This window comes from Bufo bufo, chromosome 5 (genome assembly GCF_905171765.1).
Source record: "Bufo bufo chromosome 5, aBufBuf1.1, whole genome shotgun sequence".
Classification (NCBI taxonomy): Eukaryota; Metazoa; Chordata; class Amphibia; order Anura; family Bufonidae; genus Bufo; species Bufo bufo.
In genome coordinates, this window is record NC_053393.1 from 240,631,560 (window position 1) to 240,644,391 (window position 12,832).

At 40.0% G+C, this 12,832-nt stretch overlaps 1 protein-coding gene across 1 annotated transcript in view; it reads left to right on the forward strand.

Annotated features, from left to right (window-relative positions):
* LOC121002484 (calcium/calmodulin-dependent 3',5'-cyclic nucleotide phosphodiesterase 1C-like) overlaps positions 1 to 12,832 on the forward strand; it is a 233,207-nt gene that overhangs the window by 208,806 nt on the left and 11,569 nt on the right. The window contains exon 2 of the mRNA XM_040433936.1: positions 1,437 to 1,487. Coding sequence (XP_040289870.1) covers positions 1,437 to 1,487 — 51 coding nt within the window. The remainder of the gene's footprint in view (positions 1 to 1,436; positions 1,488 to 12,832) is intronic.

The following is a 12,832-nucleotide window of genomic DNA, read 5'->3' on the forward strand; positions in this document are numbered from 1 at the left end:
GATTGCTTCTATAATACACTGTACTGCTTATGCAGTACAGTGTGTTATACTGTCAGTCCTATACTGACAAGCACTAGCAGGCTGTGCGTGAGAGGTGCAGCCTGATAGGGTGTACACTGAAGGCAGGCCTAGGGGCCTTCATTAGGCCCTAGGCTGCCATGCTAAGACATCGGCTTCCCTCAATCTTTATTGACTGCAGCATCTAAGGGGTTAGATGGCCCAGATCAGCACTTCTGCTGGTCCGGGTCATTGGAGCAGGGGCTCGACTGTCATATGACCCCCGGGATCCTGCTCTCTACTGCATGGGAGATGCATGTGGCCCACTGTAGAAACATGGCACTCTAGAATAAAGCCCAGTAATGACCACCATAGAAACCCATATCAGCGTCATTAAGGGGTTAAAGAAGCAGTATTACTGTACTTGGATGCAAAATGTGTTGTCTGAACTCTGGCCAGAAACTGCTTTCTAGTTTAAAAAGCCAATGTGGTTAGCATATACATCTGTACATCAACAGCAGTAGGTGGTCAGGAGGAATTCTTTGAGAAAGGTACTCGTGGCCTAGCAGTTGTGAAGACTCTCGGTAAATTAATATTCATGAGCAGTCATTTTAATTACCATTGATAAAGGAAATTCAGGAGAATCACAGTCAAGGGCATACGTACCATACAGTCCATGCTGCTGCTAAGGGCACCCTGGAGAGAGGACCTATCCCTGGTTGGCTTTGTCCTCATTTTAAGGTGGTGACAACATAAGAATGTGGGCTCTACATATGCCTCAATATTAGTAAGCAAGGAACTAGAAAAATGACTTATTTGAGTCTTAAAAATGAGATGGGCTCATCAGGACATTCTGCCATAGGTATTTAGAAATGCAGTGATGTCAAGCAGCACCCAAAAGGGACCTAATTTTTAATCTCTGCTATGGAATCAACCTCGTGTACTCTATGTACACCACTGATCACAGTGTAAATTATATGAAAAAAATAATCATAGCTCTGCAACTATTATATCAAATATGTAACAACAACATGTGGATGAAAGACACTTTTTAAACATTTTCCCTTCTTTTTATGTACAGTTTTTTATGTTTGTGTTATTTTTTTTTTTGCACCAAAATTCGAACTCTTCCACCAACTTCGCCAATTTTACAAAAAGTGGGTGGGGTGTCGGCGGGTCACCTGTGGCCTGACACATATAGCAGTATGTGCACCCTAATACTAGTGCAAATTACACCTAAAATGTACACCAAATCCCTTGCTAGCATAGATTTTATTTTCTGGCACACGGAAGTCTCAAAGATGTGACTAAATTGTTACCCTTTAATAATTGTGGCGTCTTTTACATCCATGGAGTTTGTTATTATGATTAAAGTAAGACACATTTCCCCCATACTATTAATTCTAATGGTTAAATATATTTCTCTTTCTTGTTTTCAGTTGCAAATGAAGCTGGTGACAAAAATGCAAGACCTCTGGCACGATTTGCAAGTAAGTGAATAATAGCCACTATAAGACAATGGTTATTTACTGAAATTGATAACCTCATATAAAACATTTTTGGGTCCTTGTTCAAATATTTCAGTAACTTACTCTAGAATTTCACAAACAAACAAAAAAAAGAATGACAGATTATGTAATGTATATCTTATTCAGATATTAATCCCATTGAGTTTCAGAAGTCAATATACCTATAGTGACAAAAGTATATTACTTCCTTTATTGTATTAACTTTTGTGATGTACACCGTACTAAACATGTTTTATGTAATTAGGGATTATTTGTTGCATTTTTTTCAAAAAAAAACCAAAACAGGCACAATGGCTACAGGGATGTGCAGGGCTGGGGGCCAAGTCCTAGTCAATCAACTACCATTAGAGAGATGCACATCTTGCCTCATAAATGGTCTGGCCCAGCATCTTAAATTATAAGAAAATCTGTAGGCAAATTACTCTGTAAAGCCAGAGGTAAACCTCTGATACCTGGCTGAAAAAAATAAGAAATAGATAAATGTTTGCTGATGGCAGAAGGTCTGAAGTGTTAGATTTTTTATTGATTTTTCATTTGTTTTTGTGTTAAGATCAATTGTGTAGTAGGCTGTGCTATTGAACCTGTTGTGTCTGGCCCTGGTGTTCTCCTGTCCTTCAGTGTCATTGATACCTTTCATGCCACTGACTGACTTGTATGGTGTGCATGTAGCCACACAATCACAATAAATGACTTTTAGGATTTATTTTACAGCGTGTGGATAAGATTTCTGAAAATCACATGCACTTTTCTGGTACTGTAAAATGTAGACAATTTACCATATGCACATCCATCTACATCTGGAGCATTTTAGTTCTTTGTGGATGTGCCCTAAATGTTGCGCATCTAACCTGAAAAAAAAAATAACAAAGAGGAACAAATGTTATCTGTTAGTATTTATAACCTAAGGGTATAATCGATACCCATGGTCCATATGTGCACATCCATATGAAAAATTTGTACTAATCAACAGTAACTTGCTACAGTAACAAACTGCATGTGTGAAGATCTGTATGGGAATTCTATATACTATACTTCTGTTTGATCTCCATTTGATGTTCACTTCCAGTTTTCTCTTCTTGCAAATCAGTATTCCTTGTCAGTAGTATAAAGAAATTCTCTAGGACTGGAAAAAAATGGCTGCATGCTTCCAAAACAGCCTCACACTTGTCCACAGATTTACTTCACTAAGGGCTCATGCATACGAAAATGTGCCGCCCGTTCCGTGCATTGGGGAACGCAAATTGCCATCCTCTATGCACAGGCACCAGATTACGGAGCCATTCAAGTGAATGGATCCGCATCGGTGATGCAGTGCACAAATGGCCGGTGTCCGTATATTGTGAACCCGTTGTTTGAGGGCCGCAATACAGGCACCGGCCGACAACGGTTGTGTGCATGAGCCCTAAAGCTGATCTGCTATACCACACACAACCCAAAGACAGGCTGTGGGGCTGTTTTTGGAATGAAGCAGCTTTAATTTTCTAATCTTGGCCAACCCCTTTAAGAAAGAAAATATTTGTATGGAAGTTTTAGAAGGGATGCTAGTCTTAAGTTTCTATTGGCTTTATGTGGGAAGTATACTCCTACATTGCATTTGATGGAGCATGTCAGTTTTCTTTTTTTAGGTGGTGGAACACGGAGAGCATACAAAGAAACAAAAACCCTCCATAAAATCACAGAGAATCACACAGTGGTATGGAAACCTTCATGGGGCACTGTTACTGCTGTAAAAAGTTTAGCAGGGTTTAAATATTTCTACTTGTCTTGATGGCAATATATTTACCAAAAGTGACCACCAGGTGGCAGTACAAGACTGTACAAGTACTGATACAGGAGGGAAAGTAACGATGCTCATATTTCTGATCTATAAGCAAAACATTTAACTACACTATAAATTCTTTTTTTCAAGTAGATATTTCTTATGCTCCATCACAGAATGTCCTATGACATAAAGATTTCCTATAGTTTACACCATACAACTATATAAATAAATGAATTTAACACGATATGCATTCATGAAACTGATATAGTTTTATAGATGAGTGAACTTGAAATTAATTTTGTGTCCAATTCATTGAATTTTTCCCCAAAAATTGGATTTGTGGCCAAATCAGTTCTACATGAATCAAGAGAATAAAAAAATGCTCTAATTGACCTGAAAAATGGTATATGACACTCTGAGGTCTCGTAGAACTCAGATTTTTATATATTGTCTTTTTCTCTCTCTTTTTTCATTTAAACCCCCCCCCCCAAACTTTAAGCTCTTGAACGCAATAACAGCTGAAGCAAATGGTTGACAGTGTTAACAAACAGCGTGTTTAAAAACAAACTGTGCCATCACATGTTTTATGCTTTTTCATATTAGAAGCCTTCCAAAAATTGTCCTTTATCAGGGGCAGATGCTGTTTAAAGACACACTGTCTTATTGGAAAAGAGCAGTAGCTTTTTGGGAACATGCCTTAACGAGAGTCCAAAAAAGTGCCTTAGATGCCCCTCCCCAGACAGAAACCAACGCAAATGATGATTTTATAGAGAAATTTAGGGCACTAAAAACCAAATATTTTGAACATAAAAACCGATCACGACTCTCACTAATAGATCCCCCGTCCCAAGTACCAACCAATCTCCTAGAGGCTTCAAATCACAGCCTCACCCAAGAGCCCCTTGTGCCTTGGCCGGCCCCCCACCCTCTGCCCACCATACGCACCAATCCGCTCTCCCCCACCCCCCGTACACCCACACTTTCCACAGATAGTCCCCCCACAGACATCTCTTCACTGTGTAACCTCACCACGCATGACACATCACCATTGGCAACCACAGCTAAAAATCAGGTCATTACAATAGACAACTCACATTCTGGCCCCTCCGCGCTAGTACCTTTTTTAGGGCATGCCAAAACCACCCCACCTCCTGTCAGTCTGGCCCAGCCTCCTCTACACCCCCCACACCACCAAAAAGCTGCTCACCAGATCACACAATACTTCAGACCAATCCCTGGAAAAAGAAAACTAGAACACGAGGCTGTAGAGGAGGCACCCAAAAAAGGAAAATCGTCCAGGCATTAGAAAAAAATAAACACGCCACCACCTCCACCATAAAAATCTTTAATCTTTCTTCCCACATACTGACTGCAACTGAAACTAAAGTCCTTGAGAAGGGACTATCTTTCTGCCCCCTCAATACTGTTAATCCCTTTGAGTTGTTCTTAGACATACAGAAATTTAGGCGAAATCTCACAATCAAAAGGCATTTTGAGGTTGAACATATCAAATTCCCCCCCAAAGAAATAATAGACCAACCAATGGAGATAAAATTATCCTCATTTACACACCAAGACGTTAGACCAAAGTCCAATTTCTTTCCCCTTCATAGTCAGGGACACCATATCCCTACTTTTTTTGACCTTATATCTTCTGATATCAAAAAAATGACTACCATACCAATCATGCCCAATAGAAAAGATAATCTTAGTAAACCGGAAAAAAATGCCCTGAAAAAACTCAGTGAAAATGAAAATATAATTATCCGCCCAGCAGATAAAGGGGGTGGGATAGTCATCCAAGACTTTGCGGACTATGAGAAGGAGGCAAAAAATATCCTCAACGACACGACCTATTACGAAAAAGTGTCAGAAAATCCCTTTCGAGGTATCAATAAGGATCTCATAAAAATAATAAAGGACGCCCATGATAGAAATTATATAAACAAAAAAGAAAAAAAGTTCCTAATGCCAAGAGCCCCGTGCACCCCCTATTTCTATCACCTTCCCAAGATACACAAAAATTCAACACACCCGCCTGGCAGACCAATTGTGTCAAACACGAAATGCGCCACAAGTAACCTATCACACTACCTAGATCTTTTCCTGCAACCATATGTGCGCACACTACCCAGTTATCTTCACGATTCTAGTCAGCTAATTCGGGAACTAAAAGACATCACCTGGAAAGATTCATACGCACTATTCACTATGGACGTCACAGCCCTCTATTCTAATATTCAACACAACCTGGGCATACAGTGTATAAAAACCGTTTTAGAGGGAGATCCCACCCTAAAACCACCCCAAGTATCTTTTCTTATAGACAGTCTCCGCTTCATTTTAGAGAACAACTTTTTTATCTATAATAGCGTAATATACCATCAACGCAGAGGTACCGCTATGGGGACGAAAGTAGCGCCATCTTTCGCAAATCTTTTTATGGGGGAATTTGAAAGGTTACACATTCAAAACACTACACCCCGTATCCAACAACTCGTATACTACAAAAGGTACATTGATGATGTCTTCATCATATGGGACGGTGATGAGAATACTGCTTTACAGTTCTGCAATAATATAAGCAATACAGGTTGGGGAATTAAATTCACCCCGAAATACAGTAAAAGTGAGATCGAATTTTTAGACATCATTATCTCCACCCAAAATAATCAACTGGCCACTCAAACATACTTCAAATCCATCGACACAAATAGTTATATAAATTTTTCAAGTTTCCATAACAAAAAATGGTTGGAAAACATTCCATATAGCCAATACAAACGAATCCGGCGAAACTGTACCCTTGATAGTGTTTTTAAAAACCAGGCAAAAATTCTCAAAAAACGTTTTATCGAGAAAGGCTACCCAAGGAAACTTATAAAAAACGCCTACAGTAGAACCATCACTGACACACAAGCAACCTGTCTACAGCCCGCAAACAGAGAAGGGACACATACAGAAATGAATATAAACTTTGTCACACAGTTCAATACATCAAACAATAATATACGTACAATTTTTTCAAAATACTGGCATATTCTATTACAGGATCCATACCTCGTCAAACACCTGCCCCCCAAACCTAGAATGATCTACAGGAGAGCCCCGACGGTTAAGAACCTACTCGCGCCCAGTAAGCCGAAACAACATAAAAAAGCCAGCTCGGCTGGACCACAGTTACCCCCCAAAAAACTAGGCAGCTACAAATGTGGAAAGAGTCGGTGCCTGTGCTGCAAAACCATAACCAATAAATGCACACACTTTTCGTCCAATAAGAATGGGACCACCTTTATGATAAAACACCATCTGACATGCCAGTCTAGTTACGTAATTTATTTAATCGAGTGTAGCTGCGGGCTCCAATACATAGGCCGCACCACCCAGGAGTTACACTGCAGGCTAAATCAACATAGGCACAACATCCAAAAACATTATCAAAAACATAGCCTCTCCAGACATTGTGCCTCAACATCAGATAAAGAAAAACATCCCATCAAGATCACACCTATTGATTTCATACCAGAAAACCCATACAATCGGTTCAGTACATTACAACGACGAGAAGTCTATTGGATGTATCAATTAGATACCCTTGCGCCCCAAGGGCTGAATGAAATAAACGAGACCATCCTCTAGTATAAACATTCTCAAAGGACATCTCCTCGTTGCCTGGTAGTCCGCCTTGAACATCAAAAGATCCTCCCACTCAAGGGGCCCATAGAACAGAACACTCTATAATATTTTAGGTTACTATATTTTAGGTTACTATATTTATACTCCCTTCTGAATGTTGGACCTGACCGGGGCTAAGGGCGGCCTCTGATTCACATCCCTAATCGTATCTTTATGCAACAAACATCTGTAGTCCCACATCACTGCCAAGAAAATCCCTGCTAGCTACAATTGTGAAACTGTGTCTAGGATGGACAATTGATACAGCCTTAGAAAATAACTACAACATTGTATCAGTAGCTATTTTTTTATGAATTTTATGAATTTCATGTGTGTGCTGATATACACACATGAGAAAATTTTGTGTATATGAATGCACACACATATATTCATGATAGTATATAGTATAATTTATTCATCTATCTAGATATACATATTTTATGCATGCTTTTATCTATAATCAACATAACCACCATGCTTTATACTACCACCTGTACCATCTATTACATTTTATCCATTTAATTATACATGAGATGTATATTGTCATATATATAATTTCGTTTTATTTCCCTTTTTATATATATATGTGTTGCTGTATTTTCTATATACTATATATATGTATATTTTTATATATATATATAATTTTGGGTTTAGGTGTCCCATTATATATATGTATTTTCTACCACCATGCTTTATACTATTTTATGCCGAATTCTCCATTCACCCAAAAAATCATTAAAACTAGACTGACCCATCCACAACCAATCTAAATACGGCCCATTTTTAAACCACACAGTATTGCTATGTCCCAGAGCAACGTAAAATATATAATTACTCTATTTTATTGTTTCAAAAACAAATCGGATCCATTCTATATATATGTCCAAAGGATCAGCAAACAGCTGAGTGCCCGGCGACAATTCTCTATAGTTTTAGATACACACCCACTCCCTGCCCCCCCCCTCCCCTTGCTCCACCTTTGTTTGGCCTCACGCGCCTTTTTTTAGTTTAAATAACCGCCACATGTGAATGTTGTTTTATATTATATACTGTCCTGATGAAGGGGGCTCTCCGCCCCTGAAACGCGTTGACTGAAAATAAAAAAGTATTGTTACCAATACCTACCTGCTTCCGACTCCTGCTGACAGCGCCATCCAAAGGTTCATCTTCTTTCTTCTTCTGCCCCTATTTATACACACACAAGTGTTAGTGGTGCAGAAGAAAATGTGGCTTGTTCTGCACAAGAGTAAATTAATTATGAGTTAATGGGGGCAGAATGGCTGCTCATATTTATACACACTAGTGTTAATTGTCATATGAAATTGTGGCTTGTCCTGAAATTGAACAAGGCTGGAAAAATTCTCCCTTTTATTTAGGAGCAGCAGAAGTACAGTGTGAATATGGAAAGGCTAAGTTATGTAGAAGTAGTAACTGGCAGCAATAGTAGCTCCAGCAGTAGCAGCACAGTATGGACCAGATAAGGCAGTAGATGTGTGTGCAGCTGTGTTGGGATAATAGTACTAGTAGTGATGGCTGTGTAGGGGTAATGATAGTGGCAGTAGATCTAATGGAAATGTCAGTAAGGGGATTAGAAGTGATGTTAGCGGCCATGGAGGCAGCAGCAATCATACTGTATGGAACATGATGGTAAGCAGGCAGACAGCGAGAGTGGTGTGATGGGGCCAGCAGTTAATAGCTACCGTTAGTAATGGCAGATCTATTCATCAGCCACAGCCAGTGGTGTATGAAAATCCTCCCAGATCTATTACTTGTTCCCTTTCTGACAATACTGATGTTTTACGGAGAGATGTGCGAAGTGTTGAAAAATTTGATTAAGCAGCTTCGTCGAGGTTAGCCAAGAAATTTCATTTGTTATGAATGAATTTGTCACAAATCGCTATAAATCAGGAAAACCCAGGCCACTCTGCCCTAGGGTACGGCCACACGGAACAGTTGTGCTACGGGCGGGTTGCGGCCATGCTGTAACGGTCTTCATTGTTAATGGCCGCGCGGTATCTTTAATGCCATCTGCAGGTAGGAGCCCTTCTTCTGCCATCTGCTTTTTCTCCTTTTACACATCATCTAATATCATTGTGAATACGTCATCAGGAACATCCAGCTCCTCCTCTCTCTGCATCTTGCTGACTTTTCTAAGACATGGAGACTTTTAAGGATGATTTGGAAGAAGTAAAGCCAGCAAAAGATGAATATTGTCATCATTAAGACCTGGTCCCCCTAGGGAGTGCAGACTGGATGGTATTGGTTGGCACGCTGGCACTGGAATAATAAAGGCTTCCATTTTATTGCTATTGAATGACATATCTTAGTTTACAGCTGATGTAGGAATAAATAAATGTAGGAATAAATAAAAAAAATTGACGCGGAAGTCTCCGTGCACTCTCCTTCTCCAACATTCTTCTATTAATCGTTTTCAGCAGCACTGTCCCTAGAGCATGAGCACTTGCCATGTCTCCCCCTATGCTCAGCTCACAGGACAATGGCCAAGTCTGCGTTGGATAAGAGTTTTATAGGGCTGTGACATCACAGGGGATGGCTATATTTGGATTGGCTAGCTGCACGGCATTATGGGTGATAATTGGCTTGTCTCCTCTACATTGTTTTGCTTTGTAACATGTGCAGCAGCCATTTTAGGGAAACCTGATTCGTACCACGAAGCGCAAGGAAATTTGGATTTGTTGCAAATCAAAGTTTTCCTAAACTTTGGACCGAATTCCGCCTCGAATGCTTCGCTTTGTTCAACACTAGTTTTATACACTGGCAGAGGGCAACTTTGTCCGCTTGAATATGACAATGCCACCTGCTATGCTGAAAACACTCTCTTGGAGATTACACTGGAGGCTGGACAAGACAGAAGTCCAAAGGGTCAGGTAACATGGTATGTGCTTAGGAATGGCCACAGTAATTTGGAAAACAATGATTTAAATAAAGGACACCTGGCCAAAAGTCCGAATGATGGCATAGAGGCATTCTAAAGGCATAGAATTGCATCACATATATCACAACTAAGTGGTACAGCAGCACCATCAGAAACCTGGTCAAGTGGGAGTTCAGCTTGCACACAAGTGGCAGTGGTTTTGTGTTCCGGCCTTGTGAAGAAAAACCGCCATATAGGAGATGCTCAGACAGCGCTAGTGGCAGCTAAGCTTGGCCTAGTTCTGAAACATTTTGAGCCCACACCATCAGCAACCTCACCATTTCTCAAGCTGACCATTATTGACAATTTACAGTGGTAATACTGCTGTTTTTGCTGTAACTACACAATATCATGAAGTAATCAACACATTCATAAACAGGGGTATACTAATGCAGTTTTTGCAGTAACATGCTTTGGCTGTAACTGAATGGTATCTTAAAGTAATTCAACATGTTCACTTAAATGGCCTCGTGTCATGGGTTCACTTAAATGGCTATAATAATACCATTTTTGCAGTAAAACAGATTATAGTAATGCAGTTTTTTTTGCAGTAAAATGCTTTTGCTGTAACATCAAAGTATCTTAAATGTGATGAATGTGTTCATTAACACGGGTAAAGTAATTCAGTTTTTGCTGTAAAATGCTTTTGCTGTAACGGAATGGCATATTGAAAGCTCAGTAACATGCACACAACACGCTCACTAACATGGGTATATTGATGCGCTTCACTGTGCTGAAAACCCCATTACAAATGGTGAATTGAAGTTTTTAGGAAAAAAGGGGAGAATTGCTCAGCATTTTGTAGCAGAATGAATGCTATTGGGGTGCTGGCATTAATCCTAACTGTACAAAGTTGCTGGATAGAATTTGGAAGCTGTATGAACTATGAAACAACACACAACTCAAAGAAACCAGTCTCTCACTTTCTATGCTAAGCCCTCCCTAATAAAACCCTAAAATCTACCCAATTATCTGTCTCTATTCTCTCCCTATAGTGTGTCCCTAGTACAGCTTGATTACGGTCTTGTGTCTGCTCTTTTTGGCAGAAACAGCCACAACACGTGGTATCAGAATGCAAGCTGAGAACAGAATGGTGTGTAAAGCAGGACCTGTAAGAATTCTATCCCTGATTGGGTGATCAAGCTATGTGTCAGCCTCTGAGTCAATCAGGGAAAGGCCTCATGCCTCCATTCCTGGGTCATGTGATCCACCATCTTCTTCCTTCCTGTTGTTTCCCTTGTCATTTTTCACAGTTAAATGTTGCTAGTGCCAAAACAAATCACCAAAAGTTCAAATTCATTTGGCAGACAACTTTATGTGAAATTCATAACTAAAATGATTCATTTGATTCCCTCATCTCTAATATATACTTAACTGCTTGTGTGTACATATCTCTGTGTGCTCAATGACTTTAATTTAGTCTTGGACACCTACAGATGGATTCCTGATTACAATAAAGCTGAGATGCAAGTTTAGACCATTTTGCGGCAGTCGTCAGGTCCTTTTTATGATATGAACATTTGTGACAAATACAGGTCAATGGCAGATATCTGTTGAAAAGTTGGTAAGTCATTGTCAGGTGATTAGTTGAAAAGTCATTCGTGTCAAGCAATGCATTCCATTAATGATGAGCGAATTTTTCAAAAATTCTATTTGCCGGTTCGCCGAATTTTTGGGGAAAAATTGGGTTCGATCCGAATTAATTAGTGGTGAATTATATTTAAAAAACGGCTATTTCCTGGCTGCAGAGAGCCTTTATAGTGGTGTAGAACACTGTGCCTTGCAGTAACACGCATAGGGAGTAGTGAAATAATCCTGTGAGTCAGTATGACATGTAGATGACAGGCGTCGCTCTTAGAATCACTGCACACTTCACTTATTTGGGCAGTTACGGGGCCAAAACTGACCAAATAACTCAAGTATGAACTCAGCCTTGCAGGTCGATGTTAGCGCCAAGAAGAAGCGCACTCCTTTTACACTGTCGCCAGCTGATTCCACATAGGTGTCTACAGAACCTGTTCTATTAAACGCTTATATAAGTAGAGCCACTTTGGCTCTGCACGATTTAATAATCCACGTTCTCTGGCACGGCTTGGCAAATTGATTGTCCCGGAATTTCCATCGAAGATTGGGATAATATATTGTCGAATTTAGGCTTAGTTTCTTATAATTTTAATCAAATTTTGGTTCCATTTAATATTAAATATTTAATAAATGTAATTAAAAAAATTAAGTGTTGCCTAAGACAGGTGAGAATCGGACAGTCTTTTGGTTATTCGACAACGTGGTTGTGATGGAGAAAGCATTCCAAAAAACAATATCTCTCCACCTGGAGACGAATGCTTTCAAGATTGATGCAAGTGCGGTATCAGCTGCTCATCGAGCCAGATACTTCTGTGGGAACCTGCCTGGCATGAACAGGCCTCTAGTAGCTACAGACAATGAGAAGACAAAGCTTCAAGATTGCTTGGAGCCCAGAAGAGTTGCAAAGTTTATCAAGATTCAAACCATAACTACCAGCCCCTGGTCTCTTCGTCAGGGAAAACATCATAAGTTCCCAGTCATCATGGATGGGATGGAGGACATCCTGTGGTACACAGAAATGGAGAGGGTCTTCGGATTCCCCCCGAACTATATGGACGTCTCAGAAATGAACCTATGCTTCCGACAGAAGCTCCTGGGAAGGTCATGGAGCGTCCCGGTCATCCGGCAGCTATTCGCCCCGCTAAAGGATGATTTTGAAAGTGTGTAGAAGCCACACAGGGCCCCCACGCTGCAGATTTATCATGGAGACACCTGATTTTATAATATTAATTTATTATATAAAGAAAAAATAATTATTAAGTCACCCAGCTCCCAAGTGCGATCAGCTATCATCATCATAGTGTACTGCTTGCACGTCACTGATGTCCTCCTCAACTTTCTGTGGGTCAG